At 36.0% G+C, this 26,572-nt stretch overlaps 1 protein-coding gene across 2 annotated transcripts; it reads left to right on the forward strand.

Annotated features, from left to right (window-relative positions):
- Positions 1-3,218: 3,218 nt before the first annotated feature.
- On the forward strand, positions 3,219-16,950 carry LOC140336275 (cytochrome P450 4F2-like). Of its 2 annotated transcripts, XM_072419272.1 has the most exons (7): positions 3,230-3,401; positions 6,976-7,183; positions 11,995-12,900; positions 14,036-14,169; positions 14,683-14,747; positions 14,828-14,910; positions 15,857-16,950. In XM_072419272.1, the coding sequence occupies exons 4-7, from the start codon at positions 14,067-14,069 to the stop codon at positions 16,026-16,028; spliced, it is 423 nt and encodes a 140-aa protein (XP_072275373.1). In that variant the 5' UTR covers positions 3,230-3,401; positions 6,976-7,183; positions 11,995-12,900; positions 14,036-14,066; the 3' UTR covers positions 16,029-16,950. The 2 variants fall into 2 exon arrangements, with proteins under 2 accessions (XP_072275365.1, XP_072275373.1); XM_072419264.1 differs by lacking the exons at positions 14,683-14,747; positions 14,828-14,910; positions 15,857-16,950 and having other exon boundaries at positions 3,219-3,401; positions 11,995-12,116; positions 12,638-12,900; positions 14,036-14,161.
- The last annotated feature ends 9,622 nt before the right edge of the window (positions 16,951-26,572 follow it).

The raw sequence follows: 26,572 nt of genomic DNA on the forward strand, positions 1-26,572 counted from the left end.
CCCCAACCAACAAATCTAAAAACTAATGTTACTAATGTTAGGGAACCTGGACAGCAAATGGTTTCCTTAACCTGTTCAACTGTTTTTTATTTTTAATACTGATTGCTCTTTTGTATTCCAATACTGTAAAAATAAAGCAACATTTGATCATTCGTCCAACCAGATGAAAAAATCATCCATCATTGACCAGCAAAATTCGTTTCTGATTGAAACATTTGCACTGTATAGGTGAGGCTCACTGTACTGTGCAGAATCCATATATATAGAATAAGGTCAAATACTGATAATTACAGCCAGCATACAGAACAAGAGAAGTGATATGAGGCAGAGACCATGCATACAAAATAAGGTAATAGAATTACATAAATAAGGAGAGAATTAAGTAAAAGCAGCACTGAAAATACCAAAAAAACGGCAACTGTGACTCCATCAGCCCAGAAAGTCAAACCTCCAGACTGAGATGGGGTCGGCGACTACGGCCCACAAATCACGTCAGATCCGTCCATCATTTGTGAATGGGAAGGCAGCAGTGCAGTGCAGCGGCCCAGAGAAAGGGGCTAACGTGGCTTCCAGTCAATCTGAGGATCCAGCAACAGTCAAACACCCTGCAAAGGTGACAGGGCATAAAGCAACAGACTGCCAGCATGAGCTGAACCTGGCACGAAACCTGTTTTAGTCAAACTAAAAGATAGAAGGAATATATAAATCAAAATCTGCAAATCAAAAGCTGAACTCATTGGCTATGGAACTTGCTTCTGTGATCTGAAAGTTCAGCTCAGTTGAGGGCCTATAGGAGAGACTTGAAAAGAGAAAGATTGCTTTGAAGGGACTGAGGACCCTAGAAAATACCAACTCAAAATTGCCATCTTTAAGAAAGTCTGTTTTGTAGCAGCCACTATTTTCTTATCAGTGAAAAGGCGTGTCTGAGGATGGAAGAGTAACCGGGAAAATTCATCAGCAGAAGGGTGAATCTGTTCTATTACCACAGCTAGCAGAGGGCAGCAAAGAGAACTTTCATACTGCATCAGATACACCTGCTTATAGGTAATAGGTGACAAGTCTGCCCAGCTGGAAGCAATAGACAGCGGTGCAGCCCAGCAAATGGACTCACATGAAAATCTAGATATCAATTGTCAGGGTAGTCAGGTGTATCTTATTGCTAATAATGCAGGGAAGGGTAATGTTGATGGTAATTTGTCTGATGAGAGGGTACGTTGCATTTCTCAGATAATCATGAGTATTTTTGTGAGTAGATTGTGCCAGCTCTTACAAGTGATTTCCCCCTCTAGTGAGTCAGCCACAAACATCCATGAGTCCAGTAGTGGTTCTAGCCAGGTACCCCCTCAGAATGCTTGGAGTCACAGGGCCCCCCTATGTGATATCTATATGAGGCAAGTGTTAAAGAGGAGGAATGCGGTTAGATTTAGGAATAATGGCCCCAAAGATGAATTACCCAATAGGTATGTGGTCCAGGAGTTGCTGTGTAACCAGACGGACTTTGTACCTGTTGATATTCTGGCTCTCATAAACCTCCCAGACAATCAGGGTTATGGTGCCAGCTTTAAACTAATGACAAATTTGGATAAACTCTGGGCTAATTTCAACAAGTTTAGGGATACAGAAGCCTGGGACAAGTTTAGCTTTATCCCAATCTCAAAGCCAGACACAGTAATGTTAAGAATTGTATTCTAGAATGAGTCTCTTCACCATCATGACATCATAATCTGGCTCAGATGGCATCGTTATTTAGTAAAAAAAAAATAAAGATGCAGATGGTACCTAGACAGGAGGTTGGAGAATTCTGGTGAAGCTAAGGCAGTATAACAATGTGACCATCACCTGACAAATTCCTACTTTATTGGTCAGGAGAGGAGCAACTGTTTCTATTCCATTAAGCCCAGGTTGTGCTTTAAATGTGGCAAGTCTGGTCACCTGGCCAACATTTGTACAGTAAAAAGTGCAATGTGTGTGGTGAATTTGGCCATACAGGATCAGACTGTGTAAATGTTAGGTGTAACCTGTGTGGTGAGCATGGCCATTTCCACAGATAATGTTCTCAGGCTTATCATAATATATTAATGACCCTGCTTAGTGCTACAAATGTCTTAGAGGAGTAGACTTTAATGTCAGGGACCATCCTGACAGTAGTGAATCTTCAGCAAAAGGTGCAGGAAACCTGATCAGAGCTGGAACGTGAGGTCCAGCAACCTGGAGAGCATTCTTCCCAGGTGGCATAACCATATGGTAGTTGTGCCACTGCTGTACCATCGGCTTCTGGGCAGGGTGAAGTCACACAAACTAAGAGAGGTAAGACAAAAGATAAATCCACCCGCAAGCCTGAGGGGAAATGGATGTTAGTAGAGAAACCAATGAAGAAAGTAAAAGATGCCGAGGAAGTAAGGGTAGCCATTGCCTCCAACAGGTATAATCCGTTGGTGAGATCCAACACTGATTCCTCTGAGCTGGCTGTGTTAAAGCTAGATCAAGAACTAAAAAGAATAGCAAGATAATGTGAGTCCTGATAATGATCCACCTACCAAGATAACAGAAATGGTAGAATCAGACATGGAAACCGGTAGTAGGCATGGAGATTCCGATTCTGCTTCACAATCTTTAGAGTAATTTTACTGTACTGGCACAAAGGACCCGACTGGCCATGAGCAATGAATTGTTTGTTCCTGTGAAGGTGATAGATTTATTATTTCTGAGCTAAGATGTATGAAATCATTAGAGATCAGGAAATCCAGAAAAATACAGAAATGTGGAATGATGTGTATGTCTGAATTTTGTTTCCAGGAAAGCATTCCAAAAAAGCATTTGGGCTTTGCTTTGATTTTTCTTTATTTCAGTGAAGAATGATGGGACTTTGATTTAAATTTATCTCAGAATTGTTCTATACAGAGTATTCTTTATATTGTGATGTGTTAAGTTGTATTATATTCTGTTTGTTTTCATAATATAAAGTTACTTATATACAGGAAAAAGTTGGATAATGAGAATTACACTTAGCATACAAGACAAGAAAAGTGGTGCCACCGATCCTAGTAATGCAATAAAACACACAAAACATAAAAACATGCAGCACTCAATGTTATTGAAGGTAGAGGGTGAAAATACCCTTATTATTATTAGTAGTAGTAGTAGTATCTTGTTATCTTTGCAATGATTTGTGTTTGTTTCCCATAAAATCACTGTAGAAGAATGTAATTTTAGTAACTCAGCACTAGGTGGCTACCAAGCCATAGCAGCATGTTATTGGTTGGAGGGGAGCATGCTCAGCTATAGGTGCAGTATACTAGGAAGTGTTGCTATTTGTATGTAAGGTCACTTCTCTTAGAATCCTAGTTTATGAGTTTATATAGAGTAGTTTATGTGATCTCCTGGTTGTTTTTGCATGACAGGTAAGACTTTATGCCCTCCCTGAGGTCAGATATGTGTAATTTTGCATTAGAAGCGACTGATCAGAAGTATTATACTTTGTAATGTTTTTGGTATATAGTAGGTAGTATATATGTTATAAATGATACAATACATCATTTAATACAGTTACATAATCTACTGTGCTGAAATGATTTTTTGGCTGGGTCTACATGAACAGTTTTAAAAAGCATATAAACGTTCCTACCACATTTATATGCGTTTTTATGCACTATTACAAGCGTTTTAAAGCTTAACTTAAAACGCTAAAAAACTTTTATAAACGCCTATGACACTTTTTACCGCAAATTGCTGCAATTTGTTGCGATTTTACATAAGCGTTTATAAAAGTTTTACTTTTAACCCTTTCAGGCAATGAGTACAGGAGTACATAAAACCCCCTACTCATTCCCTGAAAGGGTTAAAATATAGGTAAAAAAATTGGACGAGGCTTTATTGTTAAATTATTTTATTAAATGTGTGGGTGTTCGTGTAACCTAACCTTTTTTTTTTTGTTACAGGTTATCCCAATGACAGGATGATGTCCAGGGTTGCAATGAGCACAGCCCTGGGAATCCTCCTGACAGTGAGGGATCGCAGGGCACTAGGGGTAAATGAGGACAAGCCTCTCCATTCACCCCTGGTGCTCTGCCATTGGCTGAGGTTTTACGTTTCTCAGCCATTCAGCACTAGACATGAATGGGGAGACTTGTGCCCATTCATCCCTAGTGCTCTGTGATTGGCTGAGAAATAGGAAACCCTGATGACAGCTCAAGCATCATCAGGATTTTCCTTTCCTCAGCCAATCAGGGAGCAGAGCAGTCAGCGGAGCTTTACTATGCTGACAGCTCCGCTCCCCTGATTGCTCCAGCAGCCCTAGAGGAGCTGTGACATGTTCTGTATCTGTAATACATGTCACAGCTCCTCTAGGGCTGTCATCATTCAGATGGGTGAATACCACTGCCTTGATTTCAAAATGAATGGTTACCAGACCTGGTATGATGCTTGCTTCTCCCATTGCTTTCTACATTACAAAATGTAAAGAAAGATTAATGCAACCTACCACCATCCATGCCTCATAGATATACACATAAACGCAGTATTTACAGAAATGATGGGTGGTACGTTTCTGGATATATTCTTCTTTAAAGTACACTAGTGCTATTAGGCAAACAATCCTTTAAAATCTGATTTGTGTCAATTTAAAGCCCACCCCCGCCTAATTTAGGAAAAATCAATGAGCCAGCATATTGTAACATGTTATTTGAAGATACAATAGTGACCCCTCTTTTCAGGGTGCATACATGTATATTTCCTCTGTATTTTTTCTGTTTATGCAGTGATCTGCAATAAAGCTGTCTTTTTTATCAGTAATTAAAAGGTTTAGCTTTCTCTTATCTTTGATTGTTCCACAAGATTTTTTTCGTTTGCATACCAAGGTTAGGTACACACGTGCAATAATTATCGTTTGAAAACAAAGAAATCATGATTATTCCCGATTATTTTGAACAATCGTATTCTGCACAATTCTGTACATGCTGTAACGATTGTTCAAATATAATCCACCAATAATATACACACTAGGAACATTAGTTTGAACTATTGTTCGAACGATGCAAGTGACATGTAGAGAAAAAATTGTATCACAGAACAAGCCATGATCACTGAACAACCATCCACACAATAGATTACGAATGATCGTCTCCCAATCAGATCCATCGGAACAGTCGTTCGTTTCCAGCGAGATTCCTTGTTCATCTGCGTCGCTGACCAGTCGTTGTGCACTTTTTTTGTTAACAATTATCAAATGATCTTTTGTGGATCGTTTGTTTCCAACGACAATAATTGCACATGTGTACACAGCCTAAGGGTCTGGCTTTTGAGTCCTTTATTGTCATGTAACTGCCAGCATTACTCCTAAAATGAAGTCTGGGCACTGCCAGATGCTAATTGGCATCTCTTCCAACTGTCCATTTGGAGGGACTTTAACTCTTTTAGATTCAGGTTTCTCTGTCCCTCTTTCCTTTTCAGTTGCCCCCCTTCTTGAATGGAAATATGCAACTCAACATAACTTACAACATAAAAAATGTATTATTTAACTAATAAAAGTGTTATTTTTACATTTTAAACTATTTTATGTTTTATGTGGAAAAGCTATTCTACAGCATTTCTCGGTTTAACCAATCATTTTTTTGGTACCAAAAATGGGGAAGCGTCCGGGATGGCCTATTGCCGTATTCTCTTGAGCTACATTCCTTGTTCCCTCTCTCCTAAAGTTGGGGTTTATGGATTGCTACCTGAAGTAACTGCAAGACAACATTGACACAAGGTGCTTTTGTTGTGTTTGAAAGCAGGGGGCCATCAGGTTGCAAATACTCAGTTTTGGTTGTTGCTAGGAAATTATTATATTGCACTCCACAGAGCAATCTAGGATTTCAACAGCCAACTGGGTATAGGTGCTGCAGCAAACAGGCACAAAAACCTCATTCCTCAGGGTAGAATGGATACACATATAACATACACATTGTAATGCACAGATATACAGCTGACCCCTATTTCACTAAATATTCCCAGAACTCTAAAGCTTCAGAAATAATTTTAGCAATATACCAAGGTTTATATGTAGGTCACTTTTGTTGCCATTATGGAGGGAGAGGGAGAGAGAACAACAGCACTACATTCTGAACCCTGTCTCTGAGCATGTGATTATTGGGTACGCGCATGCTTAGTGTACGCAGTGACAATGGTAAATAATAAAATTTTCTTATGGGGTAACTCTGATTACAGGTATGAGTAATGTAAGGGAAATCCTCTTGATGAAACAAAAAAATTATCAATATCAGGTGTGAATAAAGTGAGGGGACCTTCTCAAATCATGGGAAAATATTAATAATAAGTACACCTATCCTCCCCCCCTTGAGTAACTTCCAGTAAACACACCTCCCCCTTTGAGTAAATCCCAAACAAAGGAATATGGTTCAGATACAAACTCAAGAAAATAGACCTGTGTGCTTTTGTCAGAGACATTCTGACAACAACAACATTGCTGCACCTATACACATACATTTTATATACACACACATACATATATATATATATATATATATATATATATATATACACCTCTATATACATATACATATCTATTTACATATTCATAAACAATCTTGAGGTGCAACAAAAGGCAGTCAACTTTGTTGGGGGGAAGGGTTCTTATTGCTGGTTCTGACATTTGCTGGGATCATTTTTACCCCTGATGAATATAAAAACCTAAGAACAGGTTACCAGTCTTTACTGGTAATAAATACCTAACTATCTAAGAAGCAGTGTTGTCACCTGGGACTATGAAACACCTCTACTCTTTTTCAAATTATAACAGGGTTCTATAGTCCAAAAAGAAAGCTGGGAATAATGCATACTAAAGGGAAAGATATTTAAGAGAATGTATTTTAGGCTTTAAATGTAATACCTTATGACTTGCACAGGGAATTAAAGCAGATTAGTATATTGGTGGTGGATCTTTGCAATATTACTAAAATGTATCTCCCTTTCCCTCAGGATGTTGCCCATAGTAGATCATCTGCTGGATGCACTTAACCTGGAGCACACAACATTCAGAATCTATGCGGTCACTGCTTTGCTTCTCCTCTCTGTCATTGTTGTCCTTCAGACGTTTCTCAAAGTGGTGCTGTTTGTAAACACATATATCAAAAATGTTCAGCGACTGCCTCCAAAGCGAAATTGGTTTTTGGGACACTTAGGAAAGGTAAGCACTCTAAAAACAAAAGTATGTAACAGCATTGTAACCTTTCTAAAAATATATCCCAAATTCACATGAGAAAAGTAGAACTAGTAAATACCCAGAGCAGATCATTTTTTACCACTACCCTGAGAAAATATTTAGTATTCATAATACTATAATAATATTTTTCATAAAATGAATATCAATAATCAAAAAAGAAACACAGACAGTGTAAACTTTAGTTTACCCTTTGCATTAGTAGAAGTATATCCTTACATAGATGGTTGCAAGTATCAAGCTTCAAAGCAATTGCAAAGATAACAGCTGAAAACCTTTTTATGAATGGTGGGAATACTGCTTGCACTGGATAATGGTCATACGAAGGGCTCAACATTTGTAGTACAGCCCTGAGAAACTTTAGCCAATTATAACACCGCTAACTACTTACCTTAGCACCAGGCACTGACCTCAAATTCACTGCAATGGCTAAGTCTTTACTTTGATGGCCAGTTGGGGAACAGCATGCAGTAGAAGAATGGTTCTATTCCAAAATCTATTGCAAAGCTGCAGACATGACTGCGATTTCTCATTGTTCTCTTTTATTCACAGATTAAAGTGTGTACAGTACTCATGTTTATGTACTTAGGCTGGCACCATTATGTTTTTGAAGGTACTTTTAGCTGCCTTGACATAGCCTTAGCAACCCACTCCTCCAGCATTTGGTTTCACCTTCCAAACATAACCTTTGCTAAATGAGACTGTGAGTGTGATTTGGAGATCATTAAACATGGAATGGTGAAAAAACTCCACACTTGTATCCAACGTCAAGGTTAACCTAATAGGTTTTTGTGGTTGATGAGGACAGAATGACTAAAGAAACATGATGTTGCCAATTCGTAAGTACATATAGAGTTACTATACCACTGTACCCTTTTTATTTTATTCCATCCTTAATGCACCTTTATGCTTTTTTGCACGTGTCTATTTCAGTACCATGAAGGTCTGTAACTGTGCTGTTCCTAAACTTCTCTCACTATGGCATTTAGGGTGTTGTCCCATCCACAAGCTTTTCCTTGCATTGCACTATGGGTGTTACAAATAATAAGATTCTTGTTCAGATACAAATATGGTGATTTCCATTAGTGAGCTCCTGAAACTAAGGACCGAAAACGAGAACCTATCCGCTAAAGAAAGGACAAGACAGAACAACTCTATATATTTTATTCAGGGTCAGGGACACCCAACCACACTACAAATGAAGACTCATCAATAGAACCAATGAGTGGTCAGTGATTCAGAAACTACCTGCTCAGAAGAGACAAACAATCTTGTATATTTCTGAAATAAAATGGCATGCATTGTCTTTCTTACAGAGTAATGCATACATCATCGGAGATTCCCAAGTATAAACAAGCCATTTTTCAAAAAGTGATTGTCCACCATAGACTTGGTTACTTATCACACGTTTCCATCCAGAGCCTTAAATATTAAAAAAAACATGTCAGTTGTGTTACAAGATGCAGCTCATTAACAAAGCTAAGTGAAAATTTACTTTGCAAATGACACAAGTTCAATACGTAAATTGACTCTTGCAGGTTCATGACTAGAAGGTATGAGGACCTTGACATATGATTTTGTAAGCCTATGATGTCCTGTTCCTCAGGTTGCACAGCTCTGTATTACAATTATGTTAAATAGCTTTTCCTTATCAAATAATAGGAATTGGTGGCCATCAAGTTGCATAAAGTGACTACAACGAAAATACAGGTTGTACATCCAGGTAATAATCTAGGCTCACCTAGATTTACTGTTAGCCTTGCACTGCTTATTAATGCATCTACAGCTGTTTCTGTAAACTTTTTTTTACACATAATGTTTTTTCAATGTGTTTCTAAATACTGAAGAATATAACAAATTAAAAAAAAACCTTCAACTTGCCTGGCTAGATACATTCTCATCCAAAACTTAGGAGGACTGATATTTAAACTAAAAGTAACTCAGTTAGTTTTTAGCTGAAAATTGAATAAAAACAAATGTTGTTCTGAATTTTCCACTTACAAATCTACAGTGAAATAGAGAAGAAAAAGAGTCAGACACATTAAAAGTAATGGCCAGAATTAAAAAAATCAAAAAAGTTTTGTTAGGTGATGTGGGTACTATTTTTATTAATGATTCCACATTAAAGACATTTAGGAGCCACTGACTGGAAACATCTATTCCAGAAAAATTACAGATTGAATTGTATTGGCTACAATGAACAACATATTAACTAGTGGCTATATTGGGATTTCTGGATCTGTGGACTTGTATATTATTTTATCAAAAGCAACAAATCTAACAAAAATGGAAAATGACTTTACCAAGTCAAAGCTCTAATTAGATTTTGATAAATGGGTTTACATATACTTTAAATGTGCATGCATGACTGCTATCAATCTGACTGTAAATTCCCACCACTCTAGATCAAGGATACAGAAGAAGGATTATTGGTGGCAAATGAACTGGTGAAGAAGTACGTCTATGGCTGTTCCTGTTGGTTTAGTCTTTATTATCCTATTATCAGGCTTTTCCACCCCACTAGCATTAAGTCAGTCTTGCCGGTTCCAGGTAGACTATTCTCTCATCTTCTTCAGTATATGTTCTCCAGCTTGTGTGCATACCTGGTAAATGCTAAAGCTGGTAGGATATATTGCAAGACGTATGAAAAATATGACATTCAATTATGTTTATGGTCCTAACTGGCAATTTGTGCAAATTGTAGGTATGCTTGCCTGGCATCATGCAACACCTACTTGCTGTTTTAGCTTCACTCTTACTTTTATACACTCGCCTCAGCTGTCCAAAAAAAAATAAGGCAAGGATAGATACATTAGGATCAAATTAGGACATGCCCTACTTTGTTACATACCTCCCTCCACATTGTCCTTTAATTGACTGGCATTAGGACAAACAGATCGTCCAATCTTTAGTTATAATAAATAATGTAATATTTAACTTTGCTAGAGATCAATTTAAAAAAAAAATTAAAAAAAGGAAAACTGTAGTTCAAAAAAATGTGGTCTATTGGCATTAATACTGTCACTGACCCAAAACAAGTATGCAGAGTAGGAACTTTTTATACTTTACACAAAATTTACTGAAGGGAGGTCTCTGTACATTTAAATATATAAAATGACTGTGAAAAAAATAATAAAAATCAAATGTTTTCTTTTTCTTTAAGTTTACACAATAATTACTTCTCATAAAGCCTCTTTAATACTATACCTTTATCAATCATTTCAGATTTGAGAAAAACTACAGTCATTTAGATTTGGTTATTATTGTCTAATCAATACCTAAAGCATGCAGACTGTATATTTGACAAGTTTCTATGCTTGATCCCAGTAATTCTGGTATATTAAGAAGAAATTGCGTATCACCTTTTGATGGTGACAGCAAGTCTGGGTGTTTTTTCACTATGTACAGCAGAATGCAAAATTACACCTTGTACTTGGGTGTGTAACAAGATGTTGTCTTGTGAGAATTGGTTCATATTTAGTTTTATTATTTTATTTGCTGCTTCCATCTCATGTCTTTACGTTTCCTAGTGGTCTGCTTTTTCTGCCTATGTTATATTTGGACTTTGTTTGTCTGGTGAAGTTTTATGTGTTATATGTTTTTTTATAGGCATGAAATGTTTACACAGATATAGCATTGTACAGCATATATAAAGGTCTTGATTTACTTAAGTTGTTTTATTGTGTGGTGCTACTAGATAACCTAATCATTGATCCAAAGATGAAGAATATCCAAGGCCACAATGGGTATCATTGGCATTCCCCATTTTATTAGTAAACAGGTACTTGAAAAAAAATGAACTTCTGATTGCCACTTTAGAAATATTACCTTATCTCTATTCTATAGTTTTAGAAGCCTGATTGCCAGGAAACAAACCTGTCCCCATTATAATAAATTTTATTCTTCTAGGTTAGACAGTTTAACTTTACTGAGTCAGGTCCCAAATGTTGTTATTTATGCTGCTGAAGCCAATGCATATTGGTGATGTTGCTGTTTGTTTTTTTTGTTTGTTTGTTGTTTATAGTGTTTTTATTAAAGCACACACATGTATGTTTGTTATTCATAATGTTTTTATTAGCATGTATAAATGTTTAACTTTTGAAGTTTAAACACGTTATCTTCATTCCACTGCATATGGCTCTTAATATTGCACAACTTGTTTAAATATTGTGCTGTATACACACTACTTCTAAAACTTTTATTTATTTTGGAAAACTAATCTTTACAGTTGCCTGACCTTATAATTTATCTTTTTATTCTAACACCATACTATTGGCATCTGTTGCTGGTTACTTTGGAGTGTTAAGTATATGTATATGTTTATTGGGGTTGTGTTCTCCAACCTTAGCCTATATTATTATATATAATGTACCAGTAATAGAAAGAAAAACATTTTGGAAGAGTGGAGATACAAGTCCCTGATAGACTCTCACCTGGGAAAAGATTTGAGTTTATGTGTTGAACTGGACAAGCATAACCCATCTGATTCAATATTATAATACCCCAGTGTAGTTTTATACTTATGTATTTGATATATATGAAAAAATCCTGCTTGCATCATTGGTGTGCTTTCTATCAATGTGCACCTTTCATAAGGATTGAAAGTGCCTACAACACAAAAGTAGAAGAAGGAGGCTACATTTGTTCTTTACTTTGATAATGCACCTGAACTAAAGATTGATTTGGTTTTGTTGTAATTCTATTTCCATATCCAAACTGATTCAATATTATAATACCCAAACTGTAGTTTCATACAATGCATTGACTCTTTTCTACAGGCTAAATGGCGCAGACTGTTTAAAGGAGGCTCCCTGTCCCTGGATATGTTTGAACACATCAGCTTGATGAAGTTGGATTCACTTCTAAAGTGCACATTCAGCTATGACAGTGACTGCAAAGAGTAACATTAACTTTTATTTTATTATTATTACTTTTAACAATATTTGCAGGGGATTGCTAACAATAGAGAACCTCTCTTATTTGACAGCTTTTAAATTCTGTTTAGTATATTAAGTATATAAAATATATGTTGATCCAAATCTTGTGAGTTTATAATTTCCTGTACGTTCTGCTTGTTAAGCATTCTCATCAGTTACAATTATAAAATCCCTGTGGATTACAAAAAAAGTGTAAAAGAAGTTCACTAGAGTTCTGTTCTAGGGGCCAACCTTCTTCTCCATAGATCATATGGTGATTGGGTGTTGTCAATATGTCGATAGGCATGTTATTGGCATGTTATTGACCAAGGGAAAAATGCTTGAAAAATGAAAACGAATGCAGCCACCACTTTGCAGCCCACCAGGTCATAAATGTATTACATTTTTGTTCTTAGATTTAGATGCACTCTTGGATTTAAGCACTCAATGTAGTACCAGAGTTATACTTTATCTGTAATAAGCATTTCCTTATGTCTCATTCCAGGAAACCAAGTGATTATATTGCTGCAATTTATGAGTTTAGCTCCTTAGTAGTAAAGCATGAACATTGTCCTCCCCACTATTTTGACTTTATTTACCAATTCTCCTCCAATGGAAGAAAATTCAGAAAAGCCTGCAAAATAGTGCACAATTTTACTGCAGATGTGGTACAGCAGAGGAAGAAGGCGCTACAAGAAAAGGGGGCAGAGTACTGGATTAAGTCCAAGCAAGAACACAGATTTCATTGACATCCTCTTACTGTCAAAGGTGAGAAACAAAATTTAGGAAATCTTGCCATTCGATTCAGAAGTTGCAAAAAGCTCTTTTTGTAATATCTTCTGTTTCGGAGTTCACATATCTGACTTTTGTAATTGACCTCCAGGCGGATATAACTAAACAGATAATATCATAATTAAGGCTCAATGTGTAGCTGGTGGTGCTCCATAGAAGAGATGGATGCATGCCAGAGCACATGACCTTTTACAGGTTAAATTAAGTTTAATGTGTAGGTCCTTTTATGGTATCACATTCTAACAATTGTATTTGCAGTATAGAATTTTCTTTGCCATAGGTTGGGCTTTAGTGGTACACTTTAGTGGTATAAAAGATATATTTTATATATACACTGCGTAAAAATGTCTGATGATAAATTTGTCATAGTGAGACTTTAGTTCACCTTTTGTGAAAGTTTACTATCCTGTTACATTACCAAGGTCCACCACCCCTATGTACACATACACACAAATATCAGGTATCTATTTACTCAACCCAGTATCACCTTGCATAATATATAGTCAATTTTGAGATTTTATTGGAAAAATACAGATATTATTAACCAGATGCACTAATATTATCTAATAAAAAACAAATATGATTCAAAAAATACAATTACCAAAATTGTATCATACATAATATAGTAGAATCTTGTGATCTTTCTGCACTGATGTTAACTAATGTTTTTATTCCTTGTATAATGATGAGCATTTGGCAGCTGCTGCTTTGCATTACTTGATTACTTGCATTGAGAATTTTGGTCACCTGTAATGTTCCCACTGCCAATGATTCAGTAGTAGTAACCCACTGATTGTGACATGATGTAAATAATTGTTAAATGCAAATCAAGTAATTTTTCCCTATGATATTCCTAGATAGACTGGATGGTAATCTTTTTAATTCTAAAAGTAATAGCTCAGCATTATAACATATCTCTGCCAAGTCTAAAGTTCATAAGCCCTGATTTATTTTAGCTTCATGAAGAAGCTAAAAGTATAGGTAGCTTCTCCAAGTCATGAAATATTAAGGGGGGGGGTCGATATGTTTTAGAACGAACTGCTACCTGAAAAGGAAAGCCAGAACTTTATATTTAGAAAACAATCTCTTATTTTAAACTTTATTTTTCTAGGGATGACCTGTCTCAGCTTCCATCTACCTCCATGTGCATCAAGGAAAGCCTAGGACTACATCCACCTGTAACAGTAGTGTCCAGAAGGTGTACTGAGGACATCACTCTTCCTGATGGAGAAATCACTCCTAAAGGTACTTTATCATTTTATATAAGCTTCCTCTACTTGACTATGGTCCATAGACTTGAAAAGAAGATGAATAGCTCAACATGTACCTTGGCTAAACTTTTCTATAACTATATACTGTAAATTCTGATAGCTCTTTAAATGTAGACAAACATACATGGGGTAACCTTCTCTTTCTTGTTGGACAGTATGAATCATATAAAGTACCTACACAAACACAAATGGTATGCTGGATTTACTATAAAGCCTTAAACAACTGTGTAATAGCCTTTGTACACATGCATTTGTTTGCTACGAAACTGCTTTTCTCAACACGTCAAGTCAATGTGAATGCAAAAACTGCTCAATGCAGTTTAGAAAGAGGTTAGAAGGACCCATGAAGTTTCTCTGAAGTTTCTTAAAATGATGCAATCTGAAAACACATCATTGTGTACTGCATTTTGTAGTCAACACAAACCCTCATAGTTTCTAAGATTTCAATTTTAAACTGAAACCTAAAATATATTTTTGGCTTCTTTAGGAAACATCTGTCTCATAAGTATATTTGGAACCCATCACAATCTGGCTGTTTGGCCGAATCCTGAGGTACCAATCAAATTTTGTCCTAAATGTTAAACTAACACAAAACCATGATACAATCACAGCGCTGATCCTTATTTCCTTAGGTCTATGATCCATATCGTTTTGATCCACAACAATCACAGGAGAGGTCCTCACATGCCTTTGTACCCTTTTCTGCTGGACCCAGGTAAAGATGTGCTATATTTGTGATGGTGTGTATGAAATCAAATATAGAGGTTTATAATTCTGTTTACTAGTACTTTTCTAAGTTTGTATGTTTACAAGTGTATATAATGTTGTGGGATATTATGTAAAGGAGACATGACCCTGTGTAAAATCTTAAAACTCACAACTCAACTTAGAACTCACAAATGAAATGGGAAATAAGCATCACTGCTTATTTTTAAATATACCAAAAGTGGCAAAAGTAACATCAAGGGCCACAGGGAAACACACAAGTAAATTTGCAAAGAGTCCTATTCGATTACCTGACAATTTACTGTATGTTTCACCTTAAAAAAATAAACATTTCAAACTGACAACATGCATGCCCTAGGCCAGTATTTGTAAAGCTTCAAAATATCCTTAATAGTAATGAGGACTGCCACCTCCCACAGGTTTCCACTGACCAGAAAGCTATATTGACTATAAAAGCAATGAACAAATAAAAAGGAATGTAGCGTGCTAGCCTTTAACATTTTGAGGCTGTGTGAAGCTTTCCAGAGAAAAGAATAAGGGGACCCAGAGCCCCTTTAGGAATTGCTGAAGGTATGTGGTACCTATGTTTTATGTCAGTGTATTTTTAATGACTATAAATGTGTCAAGGATACCAGTCTGAAATGTAATATCACCGAGTCATTATACATTTATAACGTAGGTACTATATATTGGTCCTATTTGTTACATTATGAGTTTAAAAGAAATAAAGTATCAAAAATTAAACTGAATATTTATTATTTGAAACTTCCTAAATCAACATCCATTTAGCTATTTTTATGTTGTATGTTTTAAAACTGCTTCAGTTAGGTAATGGATGAGATAAATTGTGTATCAATAAAAAACAATAATGAAAAAATTATATTTTGCTATTTTGATGTAATCAGTATATACATACTGTTGTTTTTTTCTTACAGGAACTGTATAAGACAAAACTTTGCCATGGCTGAGATAAAAGTGGTTCTGGCTCTTACACTTTTACATTTTAAAGTGTTCTTGGATCCCACTAAAACAGTGCACCGGAAGCCTGAACTGATCTTACGAGCTGAAGGTGGGCTGTGGCTGCAAGTGGAGGAACTCAAAGCTTAACATTACCAAGTTTCCTAATGCATTAGGATCTTATTCAGACGCGTTCAACCTGTTTTTATGTTCTCTAAAACTATTTCATTCATTTAATTTTCAGACTTTCAAAAAAGCAAAGTACCTTACCTGGTTAAAAATTCTAGCTGCCAGTTTGCCAGTCTAATGTTACATTACATACATTTCATACCATAACCCTAAAAAAAGTTTACAGTGAGGCCCTGGACTCTACAACCTGAATGAAGCTTGTATTGTATATTTGTCCAAGCAACACAAATATTTCTAGCATTAAATAGCATTTTTTTAAGTATACACTCCAACATTTTTAACCAGGTAAGGTACTTTGCTTTTTTGAAAGTCTGAAAATTAAATGAATGAAATAGTTTTAGAGAATTTATGCAAATTTTTTTTTTAGGACAATAAAGTGCCTTGTGTATGTCACAATTTTTAATGTCTTTATACATTTTACATAGAAGATAGTTTATTTGATAATTTGCTAACTAATGGTTAGAGCCTCTGATTATTTTTTTTCAAGTAAATTTGGTTAGAGTTTAGTAAATTCCTTTGATTGCACTGGTCAATAAACATTTTCTTGCCAAACAGATTAAAGTCATTTTGGGTTATGTTTGATGCACAGATTCCAAATATGGTAATGCTTTTGCTAGATTGGCTCTAGTTTTTGAAATAATGTGTTTTATGCTCATAGTAGCACCCAATTTTTTAAAGTTTAAGAGCAAGTTTTGTACCAGTTTTTCATAATTTTGTGCTTTATTGTTACCCAAGAAGTTATTGACAACCATGACATAGCTGTGTCAGACAGAAGCTTCAGTATCAGTCATGTGACTTGTGAAATTTATCATTTTCGGAATCTGGGACCATCAAAGATTCCTGCTTTTAATTTTTCAGTACTCAATCCAGCGAAGAATCTTCAAATGTATTTGAAGCAATCACTGTCCTTATTCAGAGCTCTAAAAAATTGCTTCATTAATCCCAACTTTATGAGTAGTGGAGGGGGAAAGATTTTTGCTTTGTCAACCATTGGCTCATTAATGGTGTTCGCTGCCTTTTTTTTCATGTTTTCCCTTGTCGCTTTTTTCCAGTGATCCCGCTTTGCTCTACTTTGCCACAAGCAGATGAAACTTTGTGTATCTACTGCTTGTGTACTACTGCTGTCCAAGTAGGAAGTCAACCATTTTTAAATCATGGACCATTGGTGTTCATGATAGCAAAGCTTTTGTAAGACTTCCTTATGTTTTGTTGAGTGACCAATTAGAATTGATGCATAGCAGTTGCCACTATGCAGTAGAACAGACTTCAAACTTCAAAAGCCGCCAGTCTTCTGCTCAGTGCTTCTGCTCGGCATTCTGGTACTCCCATATGGGCTAGTAGTCCAGGGATGTTACAACAGTACACAAAGTCTCCATCCTCAGACATATATGGTTGGAGTGTCACCTCTCTTGTCCTATAAACCGTTATTTTTTATTTCCGGTCCCAGACAGTTCTTTTCCTTTAGCCTGGATGCTAAAAGTTCAGATGCTTGTTTTGACAGACTTAGGTCATGTATTAAATCATTGAGCATGTTCTTGGGAGAACTGCTGGTTTGATGAAACACTTCCTTCATATTCACTTCTACTGCTAACTCCTGGATTAAACTGCAAACCCTGTATATCCTCCATGTCGGTTACATGAATATCAGGGAGTGTACTGAACACTGGTATGGGAACATCAGCACCATGCGGCACAGGTCGTCTTGCTGGTTCCAAATCGGGGTGCTCCCACTTGTTTTTCTTGTAACGATTGAAACCTTTTACATTCACAACACAAAAATAACAATCATTATGATGATCAATATGGTCATACCATAGGTACACCAAATTTCAAACTTTTCAGTTTTCCATTTTTCATCTGACGTAGACACTCTACACAAGTTTTGCATACCATATGGGGAGCCCAATACTTATCTTGGTCCCCTCGTTTAATACCAAAATATGCAAGATATGCTTGTTTCACAAATTCTGTAATGTTTCTTCTCTGTTTTTGCTGAGAATATTCATCACAAATGCATTAGGGTCATTTATGCAACTTCTTCTTAAACAACTCAGATATCTGTAAAAAAAAAAAAAAAAAGGGAAATGTATGAATAAAAAGAAGGCAAATGAAAGTTTCATAAAAATAATGCTACATTTAATATATAAAATGAAAAACATTGGTATAAATAAAGATTGATAATATTATGCTGTGTTAACATTTGTTGTTGCTAAAATCGTCTATTCCAATTCCTGTATCACAAGAACTAGAGCCAATTCAATTAAACTGATGTAATTTCTGGATTCAGCAGACCTGAAATACACTAAATATATTGAAAAATCGTCGTGAAAAATATGTTTTTTTTGTTAGGCTGTGTTCTGTGTTTTTCTTCTCAGAAAACTGTACAATTTTTTTCTACTTATCAGCAGTGCTTTGCTGCCATAGTTACTTCAATGGGTATAATTGTTCCCTCTACATGTAATAGCAAATATTACCAGAGTGGTACACAATTGCATCACTTGCACAATGATCCCTACCCTGATATCACAATTTAACCAAGACTATTCACCACCCATTCTCATAGAATTTGTAATATGCAGACCACCATGCCTTCTGTCTATGTTAACGCTGTGGTTCCTGGTAATACAGACCTGTCTGTCTGTGCCTGAATTGGGTCTAAATGCTACAGTTAGTATGGAATATAACAGCTAATAGAATGTGATTGTCACCTAATACAATGAACCTTCTAAAAGTGTACTTATATCACATATTTAATTTAAGGGACCTTGATGTAGATGTAGATGTAGACATTAATTTGCTGATCAAACATTTGTAGATGATTTTTCTAATACAACTAAACATCTGAAGTTCTCCCTACCTTCAAAACACTTCAGCACACATCTATCTTCGTACTTCTTTATTCAGTTTGATAGTGTCCTTTGAACTTTGATTTTGCAGCAATTCAGATTTTACTACCTTAAAAGTCACCCATGCAAATAAAGGAACATTTCATTACCCCAACCAACAAGTCTAAAAACTAATGTTTCTAATAATGTTTGGGAATTTAGACATCTGAAAAATTCTCTTCAATTCGGTTCAACTGGATTTTTTCATTTCACATTGCTCTTTTGTATTCTAATCCTGACTCTAAATATGAAGCACCTGATCTTTTTTCAGGCCAAAATAATTGTCTGATTGAAACTTTTGTACTGTATAGGTGAGGCCCATTTGCTCTTTACTGTTCTTTATTTAATTCAATGTCATTTAAATGTACTGGCTTTTATATGTTTCTAATTGATTTTTTACCTTGAACAACATAAAGAAAAGCTTGTATGTGCTGTTATTTAAAGTATATCCAACATATATATTTTAGATATAAAAAGAGTAGTAAGGGTTAGAATTCAGGCTCAGATTTTTGTTGTAGAGGTTGAACAAGTAGAGAAAATTCCCCCTTTGCTAGTTGATGGGAAGTTTTACAGATGTTACCACAACAGATGATGAAGAGAAATCTTCCAGTGAGGACACCAATTTAATAGGGGGATTCCCCCTATCTAATGAGAATTCATCTTACTTCCCGTTGCATTTACAGGACAGGAAGTTAAGTCAAATTTCAGTTCCTGTCCTGTATACAATTGGCAAAAGATAAACTGGTAGGAATTTTTAACCCCTCCCTACTCTAAATCCATATTTAAACAGAGCAGTTTTGGCTATAGATACAAAATAATTATTACAGTTGTGGTGAATTTGTTGATTTTTATCAGTAAAATCATATTTTATGTCAAAAACTGCCTCATTCTTGACTTTGCTACTGTAATACACTGACTGTAAATATAACAAAATGAAAATTGTTGTCACACATTTAGCATATAATAATATCCTCACTTAATGCCATAATGCATATGTCAGGTAGATGGAAAAAATATTCTTACATTATGATAAAAATGTTTATATTTTATGTTAGAAGGGATAAACCCCTCTGTACTGTTTAGCACAAAACATTTTCTTTATTAGGAAAGGGGAAGGACCAATGCACTTTACAAAGCTTTCTTTGGTTCCGTCTGATGTCTGTATTGGGAGTGGTGACAAAAGCCCCAAGTTTCTGTGACATACCACAACAAACAAACATACAAGCTATGGTTAATATTTTGTGTTTATGTGGAAAAATGTCACCTTTTATGTCATGAGTATTGAAGGACAAGTCTCCCACTAGTTCAGTGACCTGCTGGCTGACATTTAAGAAAGCAGTGATGTGAAAACTGCTCTTTAATGCATGATAATAACATCACAGCTATGTGGTAATCTGTGTACGGTGTAGGATGGTACAACTGGAAATTACTTGTGTTTTATTCGCTTCCTATGTCTATAACATCTTTTTTCTGACCTTTAAGATTTTCAAAGGCAGGAAATATACACGTTTGCAAATTTAAAACTCTGTATATTGATGCCCACAGTAAAATGTCTGATAGATCATTATTATTTAACTTTTTTGGAAATAAATACAAGCCAGAGGTTTCATACAATATTTTTAGAAACAGCTGTATATGATTTTTTGTTCACCATTTATTCTTAATCTTACCTCAGAATGTTACACCTCCCACAAATTGAAAGAATTTTTAACAGTAACAGTTGGCCAGGATTGTAAAAACATAACGGTATCATTATCATCTGGCAGAAATATATACAGTATGTATTCAACCAGAGTGGACATCCCATTCAAAGTTTAGGCCCTGAGGAATATAAATTAAAGTAAAAATCCAACAAACTTCTCTTCTATATAAATAAAAGAACCTATCTTCCCCCTTTAATGGGAAGAATTACCTATTGTTTAGTCTGTATTCTGTCTGGAATCTGTCTTTGCTTTGTGTCTTTTAACAAAATGGTTGGCTAAGTTAGTGGTTTTACCTGACCCTATAACAAATAAATGTTCACTAAAACCTGTCCCCTAATTTCCAAGTTGTTCTCCCTGCATATCGTATATCACATTCTACACAAGTGACAACATAAAACACAAGCCTGGTGTTACAGTTCAGTATTTATTTTACCTATTTCACAATTTTTCATTGTCAGTTGTAAACTCAACCACAGTGGTACCCAAGACAATTCAATCCTCTCCCCAGTCATTTAAACTTTGTGTTAATAACCCCAGGGTATTATAGGGATTTTAGGGTGATTGGAATGGATTTACTAAAAGTAATTTGCTATTAGTTGGAAAATGTTTTCAATCCTGGACCAGATCAGTTGCAGGTTTGCTGTATCACCCAGGTTCACTGATGAAAGTGTATCCTCCCCAGCCTTGGAGAACTTTAATAAATCAGGCCCAATGCCTCATTTCTCTAACTTAGACAACACCCAATTGCTTAATATTTATACATTTCCTGAAGAAAAATATCTTTGGCTCAGTATAGCCATATTTTTTTCTGATTTGTTTCCATAGAAAATAAATTTTTACCTTAAAAGGCAGCATATGTGGCTCTCAAACTCCAATTGTCATCGCAAAAGTAATACTTCTCATGCTGACTTATTCTACAATTTTAGGGAATATCCCTATAATTAACATTTCTGGCATCTCAATACTCACCACTAGAGGATGTACTGGGACTTGTAGTTCCTATTCTCAGATTTACAGTATGCAGAGGAGCATTAAGTTTTAAAGCGGACCTATCATCACATAAAAGGGTGGCTAACCCTTTTTATATAATAAAAAATGTTTTTGTTTTTTTTTTATAGATATTTTTTGAGGGGGCGGGAGCCCTCTTCCCTTCTATTTTTACTGCTGAAGTAGACTGTACTGAAACCCTCCTTGGATGCATTTGCCACTGCGTGTTGCTCCTTATGCCTAAGATCAGGCATACGTCAGGAAAGGCTTTCCTGGAATGTAAAAAAAAAACTCATTCACAGATTGGACCTTTTTTTTTCTGGAAGAAATGTCACCCTAATGTCACCCTGCTAAGTGCAAGATCGGGTGATGTGAGGAAGAAGTAGAAAGAAGATGGCGGTGCCCACTGTCCCATCGGCGCTGGAAATATACACACTTACATTTTTTATTAAAGATCTGCTTTAAAAATTGCAAGGCAAGGCTGGCAGGCTCTACATATGTACCTGTTGCACATGTGTGAAGCTCAGCGTAGGATACTGGGATATACCAGGCGCTGGTACTGAAATAACACCTGCACACTTCGTCTTGGCCTGGCCAATCAAGATGGCTAAAGGTCCAATACAAGGAAGAAGACAAGATGAAGATTGTGGCATTTGTGATAGAGTGAGAACAGGGGAGTGTAAACATAAAATTGCAACACGCATTTAAGGTTATTTTATTTCAGAAGTGATAGATAATGTACCTGTCTGGTTACAATTGTCTGTTTTAGTTCTGCTTTAAATAATATTCACCTTTTTCATGTATATTTACATCTAGTTGCATTTGTTTTGGAGAAAGGAATAAAAGAATAATAGATGTTAATATTATGTAAGCAATCTGACAGTTAATTGTATCAACTGAGCAATAATAGTTGCCTGTAGGTAGGGTTGGTAATGGGAGCTGTGAAGGTCATGGCAGTTTCTCTCCAGTTCTTGTTACATAGTCTTGCAGTTTCCTGCTTTCACTGAAACCAACAAGTTAGCAAATGGAATCTAAAGTTCTTAGTATTATTCAGATGGTTTGTAGCAATGACTTTCACAAATGAGTCATAAAGAGATTAAGTGTATGTCTGAGATTTCACATAAACAGTAGAGACACACTACAGAAAAAAAGTTCTTTTATATGTTTGAAGAAACCAAACTGTGTTGTGCCTATGCAGAAATTATTTTTCAGAGGTCTGTTTTTGCTAAATCAGAAGTATCCTTCCTAAATACCTGCAAATGGTAACAATAAAGAATGAAACTCAACACTGTGTAGTTTACATAACCATATGAATACTTGACAGTACAATAAACAGCATGTAAAAAAAATGCCCATAGGTAAAATATATACATAGTCACTGGATATTAAAGCTAATTTCAAACGTATGGTAAACATACCAAAAGTTACTATAAGCTTAGCCAAACTCCCAGTCATTCAAGTAGGAAGGTGAAGTAGTTTCTACTTCTGGCTTGTTCAGGTTATCTGGTGGCAGAGCATTCTGACTCAGCATTGTGCCTAACAATAGTAAAGCCTAGTAAAGTAGTATAGTAATAACAAAAGACTGATTTAGACTGCACCCATGTCCATATACACGTCAAGGGTTGGTGGAAAACATCAGCTTGCTCAACATTAAAGCTATGCACACAAGGATTATTGTGGCTCAAAATCTGTCAAAAACTCCTCCTATGGAAAGGAGCACAGCAGGGCACTGTTCACCCATTCTCCCCTCTCCATAAAATAGAACAGAACTGTGTGTACATAGCTCATTTGTTTTCCTGTTACTAAAAACAATCACAGAAGATTGTTTCTAGCCACAGAAATCTGGTCTATCTAGCTTAAGCTGTATGAGTCTAAAAAGGAAAAAGCTGCAATTAGGATTTTCGGATTCTTTTGGCCAATGTGGGGTGAAATAAAATGTCTGCTGGCTTACTGTAAAAAGCATTTACCTTGCTTTGAATTTTAAAGCCCCAAAGAAAAGGATTGTTTATCACCCATACAGTTATTGTATCACGCACACACACAGTACATGTAAACCTTTAAAGCTGTTTACTTTTCCTTTCATTGTTTGCTGTAAGATGATATATACACTGTGGCAGTTGCATGGAGAGAGTGTCAGAAAAATTAATAGAGGGTGTGTATTTATGTCCCAGATTTCTGTACCCTGCACTGCCATTTTGAAAGTTCACTCCAGGATTTTGCATTCTCCCTGGTAAGGGGGTTCCCAGCCATCATAAAAAGACTGAGCTGCTCTGAGAACCTAATGTCTGTGTTGGGCTGTGAAAGGATCTGCAGGTTTCTTGGCTCTATTCCTCTGTGATCTCTCACCGTCCCAGTGTCTCTCAGTGCATCAGATCAGGCACCTGGGAAGAATTGGTCAACGACGCATACACTCGTATGGTATCAAGCAATCTTCAACTTTATTGTAACAAACATCCAGTTTTTATAACATAACAATATATCCTAGCGCATGCTTATTCATTAGAATAGATACTAGTGTATCTATTCTAGATTGAAATTAATTAGCTACATAATTTCAGACACGTACAAAACATCTTGTTATTCATAAACAATCGACATTATCTGAGTTGGCAAAATTAACAAGGACACTGGTCTTGGCAGAACATCAGGTTTATAGAATCTAAACAACCAAGAAATACATTCATAACTAAGCTAGAATCTGAAACAAAATGGAGTGTCTCAGGCAACAAAATGGAGTGTCTCAGACCCTTTCAGGCTGTTCAAATTTTAAGAAATGTGCTGCTGTAATGCCAGCCTGTGTTGTATTTGTTTGGGGACAAAAGGTAGGTTTGCTTACGGGTAGGGTTCCTCAAATTTACATTGAAGTTAGTTGCCTATCTGCTGGCAACATTAGAGAGGCAACACAGAAAAATATTTTGGTACATTAAACATTTTGGTATAATATGGATGCCATATTTACAATACACTTTGTCTCTGGAACAACTGAATGAAATAATTGAGCTTTTTCCAGCATACTGTATGGTATGATACTAAAAACCTAGGTTCATCAAACAATTAGGAGATTAAGCTAGTATTTTATAGTCATCCATCCGATACTGGTGGGAAAATAGTTGAGCTGCAGGAATTTTCTTCTTTACCTTAGTTATTGTTCTCCTTCCCCTCTTTCCCTGGTTTTAAAGGTTGATGTTGGAAACTGTTTCTATATATAAAAACAAAAAGAATATACAAAAAAGAGGTAGATAAGGCTCAGGGTTGCAAATATTGCACTGAAACTATTTTGTAATATTGCTTGTGATGTTATGTCAAATGTATGCTTCTGTTGTGTATTATTTATATATTATTATATTAAAATATTATTTATATTTTTGTATGTTTTCTACCTTGTCAATAAAAATATTTAAAAAAGAGACAACACACTAATGAATTCTCTGTAACACCTCTCTCTTGTCCTATCAGTATGCTCATTACACTACAACACCTGTGATTGGCTCCTTGTGTTGCTGCTACCTACTTCTCTCTTAGATCTGATGTACAGAGACTGCAAGGAGCTGATACTAGGTCAAGTTCTGGTACTTATACTGTTTACAGAAACAAAAATGCATTTAAAGCCATATCGTGACTGATGGATGGGCATTAATAGATCAGAGAATTTACATTTGTGTTGTTACATGGAAATGCAATGCTACTTTTCCTGGTACTTATGGCCTGCAGACAGTACTAGAACTGCTATTAGACATCTTTGGTACTAAAACTGTCTGCTGCATGTAATCAGAGTACAATGTCAGGAACTGTAGCATCCCATTGATACCAATCTATTGTCCATGAAAGTCCATGCAGATACCAATCCATTGTCCATGCAAGGGATTTTTACCACTACCATTTGGTTGCATGAAAAAGATGCCAGCAAAGAAAGGACCCTGAAATAATATGGCAAAAGTGTGCAGTGGTAGAGGAGAGTGCAGAGATGTATAAAAAACATGACTTGTTTCATTTTATTTATTAAATCTACCAATGATCATTGCAAAAAAAAAAGATCCTGCCATAATCTCTTACTTTGCTGTTCTGTTATCAGTCACCTTCTTTTCAGCTGTCTCTATAGAAAATAGAATGCCTAATAAGAAAGATAGGTAAATGTTCTAATCTACATCCTATCCTCAGTCAGCAATGCTGTTCCTTCATAGAAACAATAAGGTGAGTGATGGGTATCACTGCAGGGCAGGATGGATGTAATGGCAGGATCAGCACATGAAATTTAACTCCTCATTTTCATCTCTTCATTGCCAGCGCCATCATCTTCACCTGGGTTTGTGATCCTCAGCCATGTTTATTGGACAGGTCGGATTGACATTCATTCCCGGCAGGAAGATATGCTGGGAATACACACTGGTTGTACATTCAAAGCTCAGTGTACATTTCAGTATGAGATTGTAAACAGGCAGATAGATTCCATAGACGTTTTTTGGATAGGAGATAAAGCACACATACGCTCACTGCCCCATTTACTATCAGGAATGTCCTAAGCCTATTGCAGCCTGGTTTCCAAATTATGGGGAAAGACCCCCAAACTGTTTCTTTTCCCTGTTTCGCTTAGACATTAAAATACAGCAAAACACAATATTTTGTGGTTTGTTTTCATACATTTCAAATAGAGCAGTTTAGTGTACTGTATGTTTTTTTTTTAATTTCTAAAAAGATAAGCATTGGGCAAAAGAAGAATTTATTTATCTGTTGAATCAGCAAAGGAACTGGCAACATTGTGAAAATTATTATTTAGGGACATGTAACTTGTAACATTTCACTAAATACTGTAAAGAAGACTGTGCATGACTTTGTTATCCTGACAGCAAGGGGTTACAAATATTGCCACACACCCAGTGGGACTTCCCTGATGGGCGTGTTGTATTACGTGCTGTGACGAGCTCAGGTGCAG

This window comes from Pyxicephalus adspersus, chromosome 1 (genome assembly GCF_032062135.1).
Source record: "Pyxicephalus adspersus chromosome 1, UCB_Pads_2.0, whole genome shotgun sequence".
NCBI lineage: Eukaryota > Metazoa > Chordata > Amphibia > Anura > Pyxicephalidae > Pyxicephalus > Pyxicephalus adspersus.

Bases quoted from the DNA above. Each gene is read 5' to 3' on its own strand.
- LOC140336275 (XM_072419264.1), top strand. From the start codon at position 3,349: ATGAGTTTATATAGAGTAGTTTATGTGATCTCCTGGTTGTTTTTGCAT. The intron at 7,184-11,994 runs GTAAGCACTCTA...TCTTTTCTACAG, and splicing joins TTTTGGGACACTTAGGAAAG to GCTAAATGGCGCAGACTGTT. The intron at 12,117-12,637 runs GTAACATTAACT...GTCTCATTCCAG, and splicing joins TATGACAGTGACTGCAAAGA to GAAACCAAGTGATTATATTG.